Source organism: Leuciscus leuciscus, assembly GCF_965113295.1.
Source record: "Leuciscus leuciscus genome assembly, chromosome: 19".
NCBI classification, from domain to species: Eukaryota; Metazoa; Chordata; class Actinopteri; order Cypriniformes; family Leuciscidae; genus Leuciscus; species Leuciscus leuciscus.
In genome coordinates, this window is record NC_138743.1 from 987,785 (window position 1) to 1,007,793 (window position 20,009).

At 40.4% G+C, this 20,009-nt stretch overlaps 2 protein-coding genes and 1 long non-coding RNA gene across 3 annotated transcripts in view; 2 read left to right on the forward strand and 1 right to left on the reverse strand.

Annotated features, from left to right (window-relative positions):
* Positions 1-2: 2 nt before the first annotated feature.
* On the reverse strand, positions 3-19,970 carry actr10 (actin related protein 10). Its single transcript, XM_082147273.1, has 13 exons — positions 19,773-19,970; positions 19,446-19,518; positions 18,952-19,034; positions 13,655-13,763; positions 11,690-11,797; positions 10,822-10,889; positions 10,638-10,714; positions 7,958-7,993; positions 7,720-7,799; positions 6,650-6,723; positions 6,372-6,453; positions 5,206-5,407; positions 3-1,682 (listed from the first exon to the last, which is right to left on the reverse strand). Exons 1-13 carry the CDS (start codon positions 19,847-19,849, stop codon positions 1,501-1,503), a joined length of 1,251 nt encoding a protein of 416 aa, XP_082003399.1. The 5' UTR covers positions 19,850-19,970; the 3' UTR covers positions 3-1,500.
* Positions 14,352-20,009, forward strand: part of LOC309482126 — a 38,723-nt gene continuing 33,065 nt past the window's right edge. The window contains exon 1 of the long non-coding RNA XR_014200204.1: positions 14,352-14,811. This is a non-coding gene — a long non-coding RNA (uncharacterized lncRNA). The remainder of the gene's footprint in view (positions 14,812-20,009) is intronic.
* LOC309482069 (zinc finger BED domain-containing protein 4-like) overlaps positions 16,251-20,009 on the forward strand; it is a gene marked incomplete at its 5' end in the record, with an annotated part of 41,546 nt that continues 37,787 nt past the window's right edge. The window contains one exon of the mRNA XM_082147283.1: positions 16,251-18,176. Coding sequence (XP_082003409.1) covers positions 16,251-17,474 — 1,224 coding nt within the window. The 3' untranslated portion in view covers positions 17,475-18,176. The remainder of the gene's footprint in view (positions 18,177-20,009) is intronic.

Genomic DNA, 20,009 nt, shown 5'->3' on the forward strand with positions numbered 1-20,009 from the left:
CCCCATTTTGAAATATTTATTTCACAAACCTAATAAATACGCCAACATTTTCAACATATTCAGCTCTTCAAACTGTTTGTTAAATATAATTGAAATGGGAAGCATTTTCTCGACACTATGGTCAAGTTGCCTTCCGTGTTCTGTCTCTGATGGTGCAGGAACAAGCAGACGTTTAAATAATAATAATAAAGTAGCTTTTTGTCACTACTGACGAAGGACTGACATGGTTTAGGTTGGATAAATGTCATGCTCTGGAAACAGATTATAAAGATATTTCATGAGTGAAGCAGAAGCTTGTGGTGGTTTTAGTTTCACCTACTGTTAAAAATCAAGTAAAGCTGAAATAATATGACCGACTTTACACCAGTGGTTCTCAACTCTGGCCCTGAAGCTCCACTTTCCAGCAGATGTTTGCTCCATCTGTGATCAAACACGCCTGTAAAGGCTACTCGAGGGCTTCAGGATTACTAGAGATAACACACAGGCGAGTTGGTCAAGGTTGGAGCGGATCTCGAAGGCCAGTGTGGAGAATCCCTGCTTTAGACTATTACAGACCAGGACTCAATCAGATACACTGCCAGTCAAAAGTTTTGGATCGGTGAGATTTTTAATGTTCTTAAAATAAGTATCTTCTGCTCACCAAGGCTGCATTATTAGATTAAAAATACAAAAAAATCTATGTGAATATATAGTAAAGTGTAATTTATTCCTGGGATCAAAGCTGAATTTTCAGCATCATTACTCCAGTCTTCAGTGTCACATGATCCTTCACAAATCATTCTAATATGATGATTTGATGATCGAGAAACATTTATGATTATTATCAGTGTTGAAAACAGTCATTTACATTTTATTTCAGGATTCTTTGATGAATAGAAAGTTGAAAAGAACAGCATTTATCAGAAATAGAAGCTTATGTAACATTAAACACTACCATTCAAAAGTTTGGGGTCAGTAAGAATTTATATTTAATTTTTTGGGGGAAATAAAAGATATCAATACTTTTATTCATCAAGGATGAATTCAATTGATAAAAAGTTACAGTAAAGACATTTATAATTTTACAAAAGCTTCTATTTCAGATAAATGCTGTTCTTTTCAACTTTCTATTCATCAAAGAATCCTGAAATAAAAATGTAAATACCTGTTTTCAATATTGATAATAATCATAAATGTTTCTTGAGCATCAGATCATCATATTAGAATGATTTGTGAAGGATCATGTGACACTGAAGACTGGAGTAATGATGCTGAAAATTCAGCTTTGATCACAGGAATAAATTACATTTTTAAATATATTAAAATAGAAAACAGTTATTTTAAATTGTCATAATATTTAATCAAAATAATGCAGCCTTGGTGAGCAGAAGAGACTTCTTTTAAAAACAGTAAAAATCTCACCGATCCAGAACATTTGAAAACTTTCCAGCATTTTCCCGACAGAAATGGCTCTAAGCACACACAGGGTTTACAGGAGGTTATGTGTGAGATGTCCAGAGTTCATTTCTCAGTGGAGAAGGCCCTCTTCATGAGCGGTGGAGGCGTCTTGCCGGCCTCGTAGATGGAGTCCGGCGGAGGAGCGCTGAGACAGCACCAGTCTGGGACGCGGCCTGTCTGGTTATAGTAATCTCTGGACACCGAGCGACTCCCTAAAATGTCCTGCAATGCTCCAAATACAGCACCTACACGGGAAGAAACAAAGCATCCTTGAGTAAAGGGCAGTAAATGGGGTAACACACTGGACCCTATCATACACCCAGGCGTGACGCAAGTGTGTTTCGCTAGTTTCAGCCCGACGCAGTTTTCATTTTCAAGTCCTGCGACACGTTGTTTAAGTAGCGAATGCATTTGTGCCCATCTGTGACCCATGGGCTGCTGGTCTGAGAACGAGTGTGTGTTCAGGAGCATTGATGGAGCGCTGCTATTGAGGAACTGAAATACACTGAGCCACTGACCAACTGTTGGGTGCAATTCACAACCTCTCCAATAGATGTCACTAAAATTACACACTGCACCTTTAATGTGGAAATGAAGCAGTCAGTCAAATTTACATCATTTAGTATTTAATAAAAAAAGTATAACAAACATAAACATTTTGTTCTACTAAATGACGACCCAGCAGCTGATTGTGACATTTATAGTGTTAGAGTAAAGGCATTTGTGGTTTTTGATGTCACTTTGAATGATAGAAGTGGCAAACTGACGGTCGACTATGGAAGTAGAATAATGTCAAATGTTTTTGAAATAAAAAGCCTGTTGAATTGCACTACTTGAAAAAAAATAGGCATTGCATTAACCATGCTTGCATTTTAATGCATTGTATTTTTAGTGCTTACATTTTTATGGGCTGAAATTCAACATGGTTGAATATTTAAGCTGTGAATATTTCAATTAAAAACATTTCAAACACCTTTTCATTATTAAAAATTCAATAATCCATATTCACCTTTCATATTTCACTTCCAAAATATTCAAACTGTTTAAAAATACAACCAATAATATTCAACAGGCAATTTTCGGTCCATTTTATTTCGCTTTGCAAATTCGCTTCCACAAATTCAGTGGTTCAAATTCGACAGTAAATTCAACATTGACGTCCAGGAACTGCAGGAAAAGCAGTAGATTGCCGAGCATACTCTCCATCTGCTGTTAGTCGACCTCACCATCAGATGGTGCAAAAGCGCGTGTTGAAGACCAGCAACAGTTAGAGCAAGTCATTCATTCATAAAACTCATTTACAGCAATGTAAGTGTATTTGTGATTATTATGACGGCGGTTTTATGTTAAATTCAGTGTCTCGGTTACTTTTCCTGTGTAGCCTACATGCATCTTTCTCTACCGTGAACGAGATTATAATGTTATTCCCCGATGCGGATATACAGATCCAATGTTACATTTTTGAGGTTGACATATATTTCTCTTGGTTGTTTAGTTGCCTTAACTTTATATTGTGGTGCTGCATGCAGGCTATTAGGGTTTCCCTCAACACTTAAGGATTCCCCTGCTGGACATATACAACGCTTAACGTAGCTTAATGGACTACAGTGATGTAAAAGACCAAACTCGCAGGCAAGCAGATGGACTCAGAAGAATAACGCGCAAAGCTTAATGCTGAGCGTTTCCCAGTGATAGACTGGCATAAAGATGGCTTGATGTTATACATTCGCACATTTAGGGACCGTCTCTAAAGTGTATACGACTTTGGTATACACGTTTCTAACTCCGATAGCATTTGAATAGAACGACTTACAGTCATAAAACCAACTGTAAAGTGTTCATTTAGTGTCAGGCATAATGCACACCCTTTGGGTTTTTGATATTTATTCAAATAAATTTAAGTTTGCTATTGAAGTTAGAAACGTGTATGCCAATGTTGTATGCAACTTTAGAGACGGTCCCTAAATGTGCGAATGTCCAATGTCAAGCCAATTTTTACATTTAGTCATTTAGCAGAAGCTTTTATCCAAAGCGATTTACAGTTAAACTAACAATAGGAGGACAATATGCAAGTGCTGTGACAGTTTAAGCTAATGCAATACACGTATGCATACTATATATATATGTATGTGTTGATTTTATGCCAGTATATCACGAAACGCTCAGCATGAAACTTTGCGCGTTAAGTTCATATTCTGAGTCCATCTTCTTGCCTGTAGCCTATATAATAGCCTACAGCCTACTTCCCTAATAAGGTGCAAGATTGGTCTTTCATATCACTATCAACGGAAGGGAAATCCTTGAGTATGAGGTATTGAGGGAAACCGATTATAATCCTGTTCATGGTAGAGAAAGCTGATGACATGTAGAATACACAGGGAAAGTAACAATGAAGTTATTGAATGAAACATAAACACAGCTTTTGTGTGTTTATCATCTTTTCCGCATATACTGACACAGATAATCATTTTCATTTTATGAATGAATGTCTTCGTCAGCAACACGCGCTTATGCACCATCTGATGGTGAGGTCGACTAACAGCAGATGGAGAGTATGCTCGGCAATCTACTGCTTTTCCTGCAGTTCCTGGACGTCAATGTTGAATTTACTGTCGAATTTGAACCACTGAATTTGTGGAAGCGAATTTGCAAAGCGAAATAAAATGGACCGAAAATTGCCTGTTGAATATTATTGGTTGTATTTTTAAACAGTTTGAATATTTTGGAAGTGAAATATGAAAGGTAAATATGGATTATTGAATTTTAATAATGAAAAGGTGTTTGAAATGTTTTTAATTGAAATATACACAGCTTAAATATTCAACCATGTTGAATTTCAGCCCATAAAAATGTAAGCACTAAAAATACAATGCATTAAAATGCAAGCATGGTTAATGCAATGCCTATTTTTTTTTCAAGTAGTGCAATTCAACAGGCTTTTTATTTCAAAAACATTTGACATTATTCTACTTCCATAGTCGACTCGCCGTATCGGCTCAAGTAAGCAACTGGACTTATTATGGGCTCAACCGTCCTCTCAAGTTCGTCTTCCTCCATTTGAGAACAATGTGTGTTCAGAAAGTAAAGAAATGCTTGTATTACGCTGAGCGCACACGGTGCACATGTTTTTCACTCAGAGAAATGTACTATCTATTTACCTCAGCTAAGACAACCAACCCCGTGACGTCACAGATGCCGGCCCCCTTGCTCCAAAAGCTAGAACAAAATATCCCCTTTTTCTTTAAAATGGTTACATTAATCCTGTTTGTTATTTTCTTTATTAAAGTGTTTACTACTAAATTATGTAAACTTGACTGACTGCTTCACTTTAAAGGTGCTGTATGAAACTTCTTCACTCTACTAAAGCATAGAAACACCTTCTGTTTGCAGATATTGAGGACACATGCTAAGTTCACACACTCGTTTCTCTGAACAACACTTCTACTGCCAGTTATTTTACTGTGTAATGTGTGTTTCCAGGCTGGAATGTGTGTTATTGTTTTGGTCTGTGATACTGCATGTTGCAGATTTTCATTGTCCCATGCGCTCGTTCCTGTTGCAGTGAGCCGTGTCGAGTCTGAGGAGGCGGGAGAAACGACCATCTCTGATATTTTGATGTGGACTGCAGTACCCATGTCCACCACTAGTTGTCATTCTTACAGACTGCACCAGGACCATAAAAAAAAAACTAAACCGAAAATTGTATTGATGATTTCTCGTCCCATGGAGAGGTCAGGAGTGTCTAAAGCCATGCGTGTCTGCGCTCACCTCCTAGCCAGGCGGTGCAGTTGGGTTTAGCGGGCGGGCTGTGGATTCGGAAGCTCTTGGTCGCGAGAGCATCATGGTACTTGGGTTTCTCCACCAGCGAGCGGATCTCAGCCAGGAGGCGGTGCAGGAATCCGGGAAGCATGGCCGTACCACCGATGATCACCAGGTTCTCTGACAGAACCTTGCGAGTGTCGATGGGACACTAGTGTGGTACAAACAAAACACAAATAAACAAGGTGAATGCTGGGAAAAGTGAGTATTGCAAAGAGGCAGGGTGGATGATTACTAGGGTGTTGCTTTGGGATTATATACACACTACCAGTCAAACGTTTTGAATCGGTATGATTTTTTATGTTTTTAAAAGAAGGTTAAAAGAGCTGATTTACATTAGAATAATATTTCACAATATTACAGTTTTGTTGTTGTTGTTGTAATCTAATAAATGCAGCCCTGGTGAGCAGAAGAGACTTTTAAAAACATAAAAAAATTTACAAAACTTTTGACTGGTAGTGTAAATAAACAAGTAATGCATATGGTTTTGGCTATAAACAAACTAAACAATTAACGATGCAGCGAAATTTGGGCCAATTAATTTTTTTTGACCAAAATCGTTTCTCATTCTTTTGCACAAGTAAATAAACCAGGTGAATGCTGGGAAAAGAAACACGTAACGACACATTTACCTCAGAAAAGCCTTTCAGTGACCATAAACTCAATAGAAACATAACTCTGGAGAGGACCGTTCTGACACAGACATGCACTAGATTACATGTATTTTTACTTAATCTGTTGTCTTCATTATTTATTTGTTTGTTTGAATAAATCCGTCATAACACGTTATTACAGCCACAGTTTAAATGTTTATATTTCAACAACGAATTGGAGTAGAAACAATAACATCATAAAAAGTTTCATTATGTGTAATTTAAACATTAATAAGCAACTCGAATACTAAATAAGCTATTTTCAGTGTTTCAGTAAAAAAACATTGCGGCGCATCACTACAAACAATCGACATATGATTTTTCAATTGTACTTGTCATTGGAAGGAACTTTTCTTGAAGACTTTTTCTCCCATTCATCCGACTTGAGATTCGCTTCAGGGACTTTTCCAAGAATTAGCCACGGCACACAACAGGCTGATCTACAGATCGCACATGTCATACCTTAACCAGCGTGTCCAGCATTAGCGTGGCGATGGACTTCTCCTCGTTATCCTGCTCGAACAGCATCTCAGCCACAGAGTCTCTGGAAAACCGGCAGAATGAGGGTCAGATTAACAGACAACAACCACGAGCGTCCCGGTTAACAGGAGAGAGCTCGGAGACGCTGCTGAGAACGTGTCATCTCACAGGCGGCTCATTCATCTCAGCTCAAACGTGTGGCCTTGAGGGATTTGAGTTGGGGAAAAGCAGATCATCACATCTGGTGAGAAGGTTTTTACCTGATGAAACCCTTGACATGCAGAATCTTCTGCCCATCCAGTGGATATTCCACATCTGGAGGAGGAGCCGGCCTCTGGCGGACCAATGAGAAGCAACTGTGAGTATTCTGACGTCTAATAATTCCACTTCCAGTCTTACATTGAGAAGCAGAGCAGCTCAAACACACAGGACAGTCAAAGTTAGCGTATCAGCTTGTGTGACGCTTTAATAACTCATTTTTAATTAAATTTAATCCTGAATGTTTCTGTATATATATATATATATATATATAATAATGTATGCATTCTTTCATTTCTGTATTTATTTATAGAGGAGAAGAAAGTGAATATATATATATAATGTATCAACTGGTGTGATTAATACACCATATATTATTGGTAAATGATGGAGAAAAACAATATTTATAAAAAATATCAAATAAAGACGGCACATTTCACTGAAGTATTACTGTATTAGTTTGATTAGGGATTTTATGTTTCGCTAAAAATTTTCTCTTGATTTATTTATTCATTTTTAAACAATCATGGCAAGCACCATTGGAGACCCAAACCTGCAGAAATTTAAAATAAATAAATAAATGCAACAACAGAAAAATAAAGAACCAACTGACTCAATAAAACAAATAAAATTCATTTTTTAAATAAAATTTAATCCTGAATGAATCTGTATTTTTTTTTCCAAAATGTATTTTAAAATGAATTTTAACTCTTTTTAACTCTTTAACATATATATATTAATTTAAATATTCTTTCATTTCTATATTTATTTATAGAGAAAAGCGTGAATAACAAAAGTCCCACAATTAACAAACTATATAAAACATTTATGATGAAAAACATATACAATGTTTTTTTAAACGTTCAGCTGAATCTTTTATTAATACATCAGTTAAACAATAAAATAAGTATAAAATCTTGTCTATTTACATTAAAAAGTCCTTAGTTTGACAAGAAAGCATGCTGGAGGTTGTGTCGTGTTGAAGAGTGAATGTTTGCTAATATTTACATCAGTTCCACGTGTAAATCGACTGACGGGTTTAACAGTGAGAGTTTAAAGCGTGTTCTCTGACCTCAGCTGATCCGTCCATGTTGAACTTGGCCTCCTGGATCTTCATTCCTCTCTGCAGGTCACTGACAAAACACGTGCGCACTACACAGACAACAACACAGTTAGTCCTTAGAGTCAACACAACACAGTGTTTGAAACCCATTTTACTTCACAGATTTCTGAGGGAAACTGCTTTTATGAGAATAAATGTAACTCAGGTCTTGATTTTATGCACGGGTAATGTTCTCTATAAGACAAACCTTTGATATCTTCCACTACATCTTCTGGAATAGTGCCTGTAACAAACACCAACAGATGATCAGACAGCAAACCAGAACAAACACGCTATTAACCCAATAAAGCTACTGGATCATATTATATGTAACACCGCTTGTAGGTCACACCGCTTGTATGTAACACCGCCTGTAGGTCACACCGCCTGTAGGTCACACCGCCTGTAGGTCACACCGCCTGTAGGTCACACCGCTTGTATGTAACACCGCCTGTAGGTCACACTGCCTGTAGGTCACACCGCTTGTATGTAACACCGCCTGTAGGTCACACCGCCTGTAGGTCACACCGCTTGTATGTAACACCGCCTGTAGGTCACACCGCCTGTAGGTCACACCGCCTGTAGGTCACACCGCTTGTATGTAACACCGCCTGTAGGTCACACCGCTTGTATGTAACACCGCTTGTAGGTCACACCGCTTGTAGGCAGTGTTGTAGTCGAGTCACCAATTGTCGAGTCCGAGTCAAGTCTCGAGTCCCCGTGTTCGAGTCCGAGTCCAAGTCCGAGTCACCAAAGAAGAGACCGAGTCCAAGTCCGAGTCACCAAAGTATGGGACCGAGTAGAGTCCGAGTCGAGTCACCATTACCTGAGTTCGAGTCCGAGTCGAGTCTCGAGTCCCCAGTGTTCGTGTTCGAGTCCGAGTCGAGTCATCAAGGTTGAGTCTGTGTTATATTTCAAGACTGCCAACATTTCTCTACACTGGCACCTTTAAAGAGCTGATATAATTATAAAAGAGGGTCTACATTAAACAAAAATGACACCACTGTATTGACAATTATAAATAATAAATACAATATAAATAAATATAAATAAAAAATTTGATTTCAATAATGTAGGCTATTAGTAGGCTAAATGTTGAAATTAACATTAACAATGCTGTAGAAGTGCAGTTTATTAATAGTAGCCTAAATGTTAACTAATGTAGTTAACTAGAGTTTAATAAATGGAACATATTGTAAAGTGTTACCGATTTGTTATACACCGATTCAGACGTCTCGTGAGTTCGTTGTTGGACAGATGGTCAGTTGTTTTAACCATTCATTAAAGTGAATCGTTCAAAGGAGTCATTAGTTCGCGAATCGGACGTGTCATTAATGGACGTGTAGCCTATACGGCACGCCTTGTGTGATTATCTCGGCAGTTTAGGACAGGACAAGATTTGTGTCAACACAGAAAACATTTCATCACTAGATAGGTCTTTTCGTTTATTGAAATTGTCGCTAATGTCAGCTGAATGTGCGGAACGCTTTTCAGAGAAGATAAGGAAAACGTTTTTTGTTTTTTTTCAGCACAATTCACACCTCGCGGTAATTCAGGAGAAAAAAATCTCTGAATGATCTACGTGAAACTTCGGTCTTCCGACCTTTTACTATCGTGTCAATTGATTTTGATTAATATGCGTGAGGAGGGAGCACCGCTCGTGTTGTTTGAAGACGGTGAGAGAGCGCGCGCGGCTGGGGCTTTCTCTCTGCTCGTTCATATATGCAGGAAAAAAAGAGATCCCGTCCGGTCTTGGAGCCCAAAACAGGAAAAGTGTAACATCTTATATCAAATTTTAAATCCTATTTAGTCAGAAACTTCATCCAACGTCATTCATTTGATGAATGCTCAAGTCCGATTTTATATCCTCGAGTCCGAGTCCAAGAACGAGTCATCAGTCCGCGAGTCCAAGTCAAGTCACGAGTCCTGAGAATAGAGTCTCGAGTCGGACTCGAGTCCAGAGAATAGGGACTCGAGTCGGACTCGAGTCCGAGTCCAGGACTCGAGTACTCCATCACTGCTTGTAGGTCACACCGCCTGTAGGTCACACCGCCTGTAGGTCACACCGCCTGTAGGTCACACCGCTTGTATGTAACACCGCCTGTAGGTCACACCGCCTGTAGGTCACACCGCTTGTATGTCACACCGCTTGTATGTAACACCGCTTGTAGGTCACACCGCTTGTAGGTCACACCACTTGTATGTAACACCGCTTGTAGGTCACACCGCCTGTAGGTCACACCGCCTGTAGGTCACACCGCTTGTATGTAACACCGCCTGTAGGTCACACCGCCTGTAGGTCACACCGCTTGTAGGTCACACCGCTTGTATGTCACACCGCTTGTATGTAACACCGCTTGTAGGTCACACCGCTTGTAGGTCACACCGCTTGTATGTAACACCGCTTGTAGGTCACACCGCTTGTATGTAACACCGCTTGTAGGTCACACCGCCTGTATGTAACACCGCCTGTAGGTCACACCGCTTGTATGTAACACCGCTTGTAGGTCACACCGCTTGTATGTAACACCGCTTGTAGGTCACACCGCTTGTATGTAACACCGCTTGTAGGTCACACCGCCTGTATGTAACACCGCTTGTAGGTCACACCGCTTGTATGTAACACCGCTTGTAGGTCACACCGCTTGTATGTAACACCGCTTGTAGGTCACACCGCTTGTAGGTCACACCGCTTGTATGTAACACCGCTTGTAGGTCACACCGCTTGTAGGTCACACCGCCTGTAGGTCACACCGCTTATAGTTAGACTGATTATAGTTCTGTCGGATGTGCGGTGAAAGGAAACCTAGAATAAGGGTCAGATGGTGTGTGTGTGTGTGTGTGTGTGTGTGTGTGTGTGTGTGTGTGTGTGTGTGTGTGCGTCTTACTGATGACAGCGGGGTTGAGGCCGGTGCCGGAGTCGGTGTCCAGCATGCATTGCTCACTCAGCAGAGCGTGCAGCTCCCTAAACACCACACACACAACACACACACACACACACACACACACACACTGAGAACACCAGCATCTTTATCTTACACACAGCCTTGATTCATGCCACTCTGGACTTACTTATGAATGGCTTTTCCAGCCATTGGCAGAGCCTCCCATGCGGACAGGATCGGGATGCCTTCATAGATCTAGTGCACTGTTAAAGTCATGTAACCTGATAATGATAAAACTGCTTTGAAACAGTCTGTGTTGTATAAGCGCTATTTAAATAATCCTGACTTGACTTGAACAACATCACAATATGATCAGCAGTGTGTTTCCAATACAACGCCGTAACTCGTGCTTCACTACAACAGTACGATGCATCGTTGAAGAAATCAACTAGCTAATCACGACTGTTTCCCGAAACCACATTGTCGCAAAGTGGTCGTTCAACCACGCTGGTTAATGATGTCACGCAGGTGTTGGAGTAATAACTACTTCTAATAAATCTGTTTGAGATCGAATTAACGCGAGATGTTTTGCTATAAATCACAGACATGCATCTGAGGACTATTTCTCATTTTTCTCAGTTATTTTGCTTTATTTCCAGATTCAATCATCGACTCGTTCTTACACTAGAGCTCGTTCACACATGCGCACTCTTCAACAACTACGCTTAAAATCTCTTGACAAACTAAAAGACGTAAATGACATTTGTATGTATTCTAAATAAAAGATATAGATTGTACTGAATGTCAGATTGCTTATTTTGCTAAAGATCAGGATTTATTGAGTCCACATGTCATGAAAACAAGAAGCTGCTTCAAACACACAACTCTGCGATCTTGTTCGCGAATGTTCGTTGGAACGATGGTTTCGGGAAACACCGACTCGCTGAACTGCTGATAACAACACAACTTGTGAACATGCTTTCGGGAAACACACCCCAAGACGACAGTAAATAGAGTCAAAGTAGTTTCAAAGCGTATTTGCTGTCAAAGGATCCTGGTAAGACCAGCGTCTCAGTGTATCCACAATCCATGACGAGAGCCGACTGGATTCCCAGAGACATGAGAGACATCAGGTGACCGGGAGCAAACAGGACCGATGGGACCTGCAACACAGACGAGTTTCAAGTACTTGTATAGCACATTTAAACACAGCAAACATGGCTGACCAAAACACAGGATAAACAGACGAGGGCAAACCACACATTCATGACAGAAGTAGAGATGCACCGATTGATCGGCTGGTGACCGGAATTGGCCGATTTTCACGTGATCGGCCGTGACCGGCGACCGGCCGGTCAGTCTGACAAATACCGATTTTATGCCGGTCAAATGCACTCGAGCGGCGCATGATTAACATCGCGCAACATCAGCATCACACGTGCACACGGAACACACATGTAGGAAACCTCGTGAATTACGTCCGTTCAGACCGCAAGCGCGTATTTTTTTTCGCTGTGCATGAGTGCATTCACAACGGGAGCAGGAGCAGCGCGTGAGCGTCAAGCAGGAGCGTCGCGAGCAGTGAAGCGCGTGTTTCGGCACCGAGTCTATTTGCTGCACTGCTCACGCTCAGTTAAAGGGAAAGCACACTTTTGATGGACAAAATAGCCTAAATAGGGTTTCACAAAAAAGTGCCCAAAATGCACAGAATTTGCGTGTTTTAACAAGAACTGGAGTAGGCAATGTCAGAAAAGAAAACGAAGACTAATATTTATAGAAAATGTACCCATTTAAACTTGTTTTATTATTCAGTTTGTACAAGTGATTGCAATAGGCCTGTGTGTGTGTGCTTTGAGAAATATCTTTATACTGCAAGGCTATATTTATTTCATTTTTTATTTATATATAATTTTATCACCATTCCCTGTTTTCATACAGACGTTTAGTTTGCTAAATACATATATAAAAAAATGATTGGATATTGAATGTGAAAAGGAAATGGTTCTTCCATAACACTGCACTTTAGATGTGTGTGAATTACCCACACCTGGAGTCATTTATATAGTTCTATTTTATAGCGTTTATCTGTTGAAAGACAAAAAAAGATGTACTATGCAAATTGTAAAATGTTCTATTACAGAAAAGATATAAAATAAATATTTGTGTGTGCTGTAAAGTGGTTAGAAAAAATTAAATCGGAATCGGCAGGTCAAACTTAATGAAAAATCGGAATCGGCCCAGAAAATTGTAATCGGTGCATCTCTAGACAGAAGCTCACAATGAATTAAAAGCTAAAGAAAAAAAGTAGGTTTTCAGAGAAGATTTAAAAACAGTTTAAAGACTGAGCCGATCTGATGTAAACCAGAACAGACAACAGATCGGAATCTGAAAGAGTCTCTTCTGCTCACCAAGGCTGCGTTTATTTTATCAAAAATACAGTAAAAACAGTGAAATATTATTCTAATGTAAATCATCTGTTTTCTATGTGAATATACAGTAAAGTGTAATTTATTCCTGTGATCAAAGCTGAATTTTCAGCATCATTACTCCAGTCTTCAGTGTTTTTACTTCACACAGAATCATTATATCATTATAAATAAGGTTACAAAATGTTAAAGTTTCCACAAAAATAGCTTACATTATTTAGCACATTGCTAGAATGTTTAAACATGTTGTTAGCATGAATTAACACTATATTAGCAGATCGCTGGATGGCTGAAACACAGTAAAGCACAGTATGGAAGTTTTTAATTTAATTAATTTTTTAAGCATTCAAACCAAGTCTATTTTAACAACAAAAAAGAATAATTCCACTGCGATAATCTGTGTTCTCCAAGTGTCAACTGGGTGTGGAATCCCAGATCAGAGTCTAAACCATGTTTTGAGTTTCATAATGCGAATCTGTACGTCAGACTGATTGGTTTGTTCGGTACGAATCACCTGATCTTTTGATTTGAGTTCAGCGAGTTGTGACACTGTTGAGGAAAGCAGAAACTGCTGTGAGCCGAGGGTGACGTTACCTCGAAGTGCTTGAAGAAGACTCTGGAGAGCGTCTCTCTGAAGTGTGAGGGGCAGAGGAGGGATTCGATGATGACCACGCGCCGGTCTCGAGGGTTCACCAGCAGATGCCTGAGGAGAAACAGCATCATGTGTTCAGATCATGAGTGAGGGATACACAGAGCATAACTCAGGCCTCCAGAACAGCACTGGAGGGCTGTAGAAACACAACGGTGCCACTAATGGCGCTTTTCCACTACACAGTACCAGCTCGCCTCGCCTCTGTTTGGTTTTCCACTGTGTAAAAGTTGTACCTGTACCTGCTTCTGGGTACTTTTTTTTGTACCACCTCCGGCGAGGTTCTAAGCGAGCTGAGGCGATACTAAAATGTGACGTGAAAACACGACAGACTGCTGATTGGTCAGAGAGAATCGTCTCTATTCACTGCGTCATCATTGCACGCTCCAGACGGAGTATCCTGAATAAAAAACAGCAAAAACAAAAACATCCAAAAACAGCATACACTCGATTTCCTCCACTGTCCTGTGTGTGTGGGTAGCGGGTGTGTCTCGCGTAAAAGATTAAGTCACGGCAGTTTCCTGCGGCGTCGCTATGACGACCAGGTACTATTGTGGAGGTACTATCTGCAATGGAAAACGGAGCGAAAAGCGAGCCGAGCCGAGACGAGCTGGTACTGGTAATGGAAAAGCGCCATAAGTTGACTTGATTTGGCAGCTCTGGGGGGATTTTTAATCATAAAGTATAAAACTACTATTGTTTTGCATTAATAAGTGCGGTTACTAATTAATAATATTAAATGTTTGTTTATTGGAAATTTGACAGTAAAGCACTAAGCTTTAAATTTACTTTTTATTAACAACAGTGTTGTGCAAAAAACTCATTTTTATAGGGAAAATTTAAATATACTATGTAATTGTGCCGTCATTTTTCTACAGTCTCATCCTGGACTGACCGACAGCTTCCGAGATTATAAAAGGAACGCTTTTTACTTGATTTCTGTGTAATTCAGTCACAATTTGAAGAAAAGTTTTTGTTTTTCATGAGAATTTGTGATTTCCTACTTTTTTCTCCATATATTAGGGAGTGGAAATGGCTAACGTAAGTCAATAAGTGCTCCTATGCCGCCATCTTACGGTTAGCCTTTTTTTTTTTTAAAGTAGTCAATAATTGTATTCCGTAAAACTCTTCTTTGATCCCCAAAATTACGCATGTCAAAGTTTTTCCTTGAAAAAATGCCTTATAATATCTTGAATGTAACTCGACACCCTTGCCTCATTTAGTATGCGCGGTTCTATGAATATGCAAATGAGCCCCGCCTCCACTCACTCACTCACTGATTGTAAAATACCATATAGGAAAAGTTCCTTTGGACAGTCAGCCTTTTCCTACCGTGCAGCGCATACCTGGAACACAATACCTACAGAAGTAAGAAACATTACCTCTCTCACCACCTTTTCAAAAATGATAAAACAGTGGTTGCTGGACAATAAAATATGTTGTCATAATCTGTAGTAGTGCAGTCATTTATTCACAGGTTGATATATTCTATGTGTCATTATTTGTGCTTGTTTGATGTTGACTATGTAATCTATTTATGTTTTTAATGTGTATGTATGCAATGTTTTTTACAGTTTTATAATAACAACCTGCCAGGGACTCCAGATGAAAATTAGTCTGTACGGCTAAATCTGGCTCATTTACATTTGGACCAGAGCATGTGAGCGGAGTGGAGCGGGAGCGAGCGGGGAGCGCGAGCGGGCGGGTCTTAAGGCCCGTTTATACTTCTGCGTCGAGTGTACGCCGTAGTGTACGTCGTAGGCTACGCACGTAGGCGACGCCGTCGTGAGCATTTATACTTCTGCGAATGTCTGTGTTGCTCTGCAGTTACACCGCCGAAACGCTAGTTGGCGCGGGTGGGTTTTAATGTTCCAGTTCCACTGTGTTTACATTCCTCGCGGCTATTTTGAGTTTAGGATTCTACGAGCAATGGCGACTGAAGGAGTCATACAGATGGCTGTATTTCCGCACTTCTTCAAGCAATCTCTCGGTCACTTGGTCTATTTCCATGGCTCTTCACTGATCTTCGGAATTTAAAAATGGCGGTGCAGAGTGCAGAAGATCATTCCGGAAATGCGTAGGAGGAAACGCGATGCTATCCAGCCGACCAATCACAGATCTTGCGGTCCCCGTAGTTACATTTTTGAGGAGGTGCGCGTCAGGGTACGGCGAAGGGTACGACGTATGGTACACGTCAATGCGTATGCTACGCCGTACCTTCTACGCGCACCCGACGCAGAAGTATAAATTGGCCTTAAGACGGAGCGCAGAGCGGCATTTTTAAAAGGACGGAGCGTCGCTCTATTTCCCGCTCCAATTTCGCTCCGCTCACCACGAGTCTGAAGCATGCTCAGTCAAGCCTGACCCAGAATCCATCTGTCTTTAACTGTCATCAACAGACTATTTTCATTCAAAACTCGCTCAATAATGGAGTTCAAAAAGTACTTCAAAAAAGAAAACGAGAAATCATACAGGTGTACTATTAAAAAACGAACTAACAACAGTGACAATGTCGTACAAGAAAACGAATGTGGAGACAACATGATCAAGGCGTTTAACCTCCTCCCTGGCACTGAAGAGGAGGCGGAGGGTGAAGTGACCGCGGATGCCAGCAGCAGCGCAGAACATGAAGAAGAGGATGAGGAACCACCGGCGCCCTCGCAAGTCTGTGTGGAAGTGATAACAACTAATGTAGAAACTATGATAAATCAGTACTTTACCGTGTCAAATTTACATCTGAGATGCCCCATTCACATGCTTCAGCTGGCGATCAAAGATGCCGTTAACGAGCACGACAACATTAATAGGCTGTTAGTGAAAGTCGGCAAGCTGGTGAAAAGTGTACGCAAGAGCACCCTGAACACAGAGGAAACAGACCAATTAGGGGTCCGCCCCACATATGCCTGCGCCACTCGATGGAGCAGCCAGCTTCGGATGATTCAGTCGGTCATCCAGTTGTTCCAAAAAGACCCGTTATGGCAAAACAAACTCAAGTCTAATGTTGCTAACATCACCCTGAATCAAGTACGCCAGTTGACGCACCTTGTCAGTGTGCTGACACCTCTGGCAGACCTCACAGAAAAAATGCAGAAGGAGCTGGGGAACCTGGGGATGATCCTCCCTGCTGTCACAGAAATAAAATCCCTGCTCACCGATGACACTCACGCTGCACTTCCAATGGGCATCGCTGCTTTTGCAGAAACATTGGCAAACAACGTGTCAACTCGCTATGGAATATACTATACTGATAAACATCTCATTTTAGCATCAGTGTTAGATCCCCGTTTCAAGACAGAATGGATAATCCGAGATGAGTCTGTATGCAACAAACTCGGGGAGATCCGTGACCTCCTCATAAAAGAAGTGGAGGAAATTAACGCTCCCAGTGGGACACCCGAGACCGACTCACCACCCGTCGCTGACCTGAATCCCGAGCCTGAACCAAAAAGAGCTCGCCTCTTCGGGTCATACTTCAACGAGCAGCAACGCATTACCGGAGACGCCAAAGGTGAAGTTGAAAATTACCTCTCATCCCCGAGACAGAACCCGGACGCAGATGTCATTCGATTTTGGAAAGAAAACTCGACGTCTTTTCCCCGCCTGTCTAAAGTGGCTCGCATTGTGTTCAGCATCCCAAGCGGGTCTGCGAGCGCAGAGAGGGTTTTCTCCGCTGCTGGTCTGCTCTCAAGAAACCACCGCATGAGTCTGAAGCCTCAGAGATTGTCCAAACTTGTGTTTTTGAAGGTGAACTCAAGAGAACTGTAGATAAGGAAAGCAATTCTTTTTTTTTCTTTTTTTTAGTTTGACAACAAAGCCAATTTAAATTGAAATCCACGTGCACTCTGCGCAAAAGTTCAGTTAAGAATTTTGGCCTAATAGTTAATTTAAAAAATTTGATGTAGGCCTATAGCCTGTATATTTTTATTTATATAATTAGGCCCATTAATTAGTTTAATTTTACAGCATTTTTTTTTATTTTTTTATTGATATATAAGCCAATTTAAATTTGAATCCTGCGCGCTGCGCAAAAGTTCAGTTAATAAGAATGTTGGCCTAATATTTAATTTACTTTTAAAACTTTTATGTATATTTTTGTTTATATAATTTTTATTTATGTTATTAGGCCCATTTATTCGTTTAATTTTACAGGAATTTTTGTGACTAATTTGTAATAAGAAATAAAACATTTCAATTTGAAAAATGTTGTTGTTGCTCATTAGTTGTTTAGGAGGTAAGGCTGTGGTCTAAGCTAAAAGTGATGTACATGTAGATTTTTTTTCCTTTTTTGGAGCGAGCGGGGGGCGATTTGAGTGGAGCGCGAAGCAAACTGCGTTGAGCGCTGAGCGATAATGAGCGGAGCGGCCTGATGTAGCTTAGAGCGGGGGAGCGGAGGGGTGAACAGATCCGTGAGCGATGAGCGGAGATTCTTACCGCTCCACTCCGCTCACATGCTCTGATTTGGACATTGTCCTTTTGTTCATTAATGTGCATTGCCCCTTTTAAATAAATAAACAAACAAACAAACAAACAAACTCAGCTCAGAGATCCACTGGTTGACGATCACACGTTGATCTGATTGGTTACAAGGTAATTTGTGACGTCAGAAACACCAGCGATTTCAAAGCGTGTGTTTGAGACTGTCTTTGGTTCACTGCAGTTTTAAGGAGGAAATACTCAGCAATGCTGTCGACTTATGAACTTACACATGCTTTGTCTTAAAGCAGATTATAAACACCACATAGACACATAAACTACATTAGAAGCTGGATTTTAAACTTTTAAAGACTTTAAATTAAATGATTTGTTTGCCACAAAGTTTTGGTTTTCCTGCATCTTTAGACTTTTAGTTTTTTTTTAAATCATCACATTAAAAATAACATTAAAATTGGATAATATTTAAGGCTTTGAAGAGCTGGACAAAGTATGAAGTGAAGCACTTGAAGGCCATTGGAAAGTACTTGAACTTCACTCTCTAAACGGTTGCATGAACCCTGAGATTCTGCCACAATACCATGGTTACACTTATCGTTACTACATTAAATCAATGATGATGCTGGTGATTTGTGGAGTGAAAAGCCTAATTTAACTTCATGACTGAGTGTTTTTCCTGATTTCCCAAGTCATATGCAACATAAAAGGCAGCTCTTATCCGTCGGGAAACGTGGCGGTGGCACCAGTGCGACCTCAAACTAAATTTAGCCCAAAATGCAAGCATTGGGTCCCTGATGACGGACTCCCGTACCTGAAGTACAGCAGGTGGACGAACTCCTTCAGGATGGTGTACAGCTCCTCAGTGTTGATGTTGTACTGGACGACTCGAACAGCCTGGAGACACAACCATTTAAAGTCGGCATGACATTGGAATATTGCATTGTTATATGTTAATAAGGGTGCACATCATTATTGTGTTAATAATCTTGAATCAGAATCAGTTCCTCGTGCAGCATCTCTTCTCTGATGACGAGGGCGGGGCAACCTGTCACTCACATGAGATCAGCCAATAGCAAACCACAACCATCCAATCTATTCCCCACAGACACAATCAAGCCCCGCCCACACGTGTTCTTGTTCGGAAGCGTTTCGGCGCACACAATAGGAGAGAAAGGTGCATAACTTCCCTTTCATGCTGACTTTCACATAGATAATATTACCTTTTAAAGCATTTGTTACAGCAAATGTTGTCTGGTAAATATGATTATGTTTATTAATTATGATTATAAATGGAGATTATGAGACCTCTTGAGATCCAGGGTGTTTAATTTCACTGGGAATGATGAATCTCGGCCCAGTCTCGCCAGCAAAGCCACATCTACACATTACAAACACAAGAGAACAAAACCAGATCAGCACAAACACAATCTCCGTGTGTCTCATATGTGATGAAGTTTGCGTCATTGATTCTGTATACCATAACACTTTTGTTAGTGATTAATGATCATCAATTTAATAATGCACTGATGAATCGGGACGTGTAACTCATGCAGGTCTCAAATATATAATTCGACCAAAACATCGACTTTATTTACATTCTATGAACGCGACGCACTAATAACAGTCACTTACTTTGTGTACGCCGCTCCTAAATCAATGACTACGGCTGTCTTCTCCCCTCCACTGCCCAGGCCTTCAAACAAGGGCATTTTATCAATAGAAATGATTTATCAACAGTGCAAAAAATAGATTATTATTGTGTAAACACAACGCAGACACTCATCAGAGAGAAGGGCGGGGTCCTTCGCAATGGCTGCCTTGCATTCGCCTGAATACAAATATTGTCGGCAACAGTAAATAATCCAAATA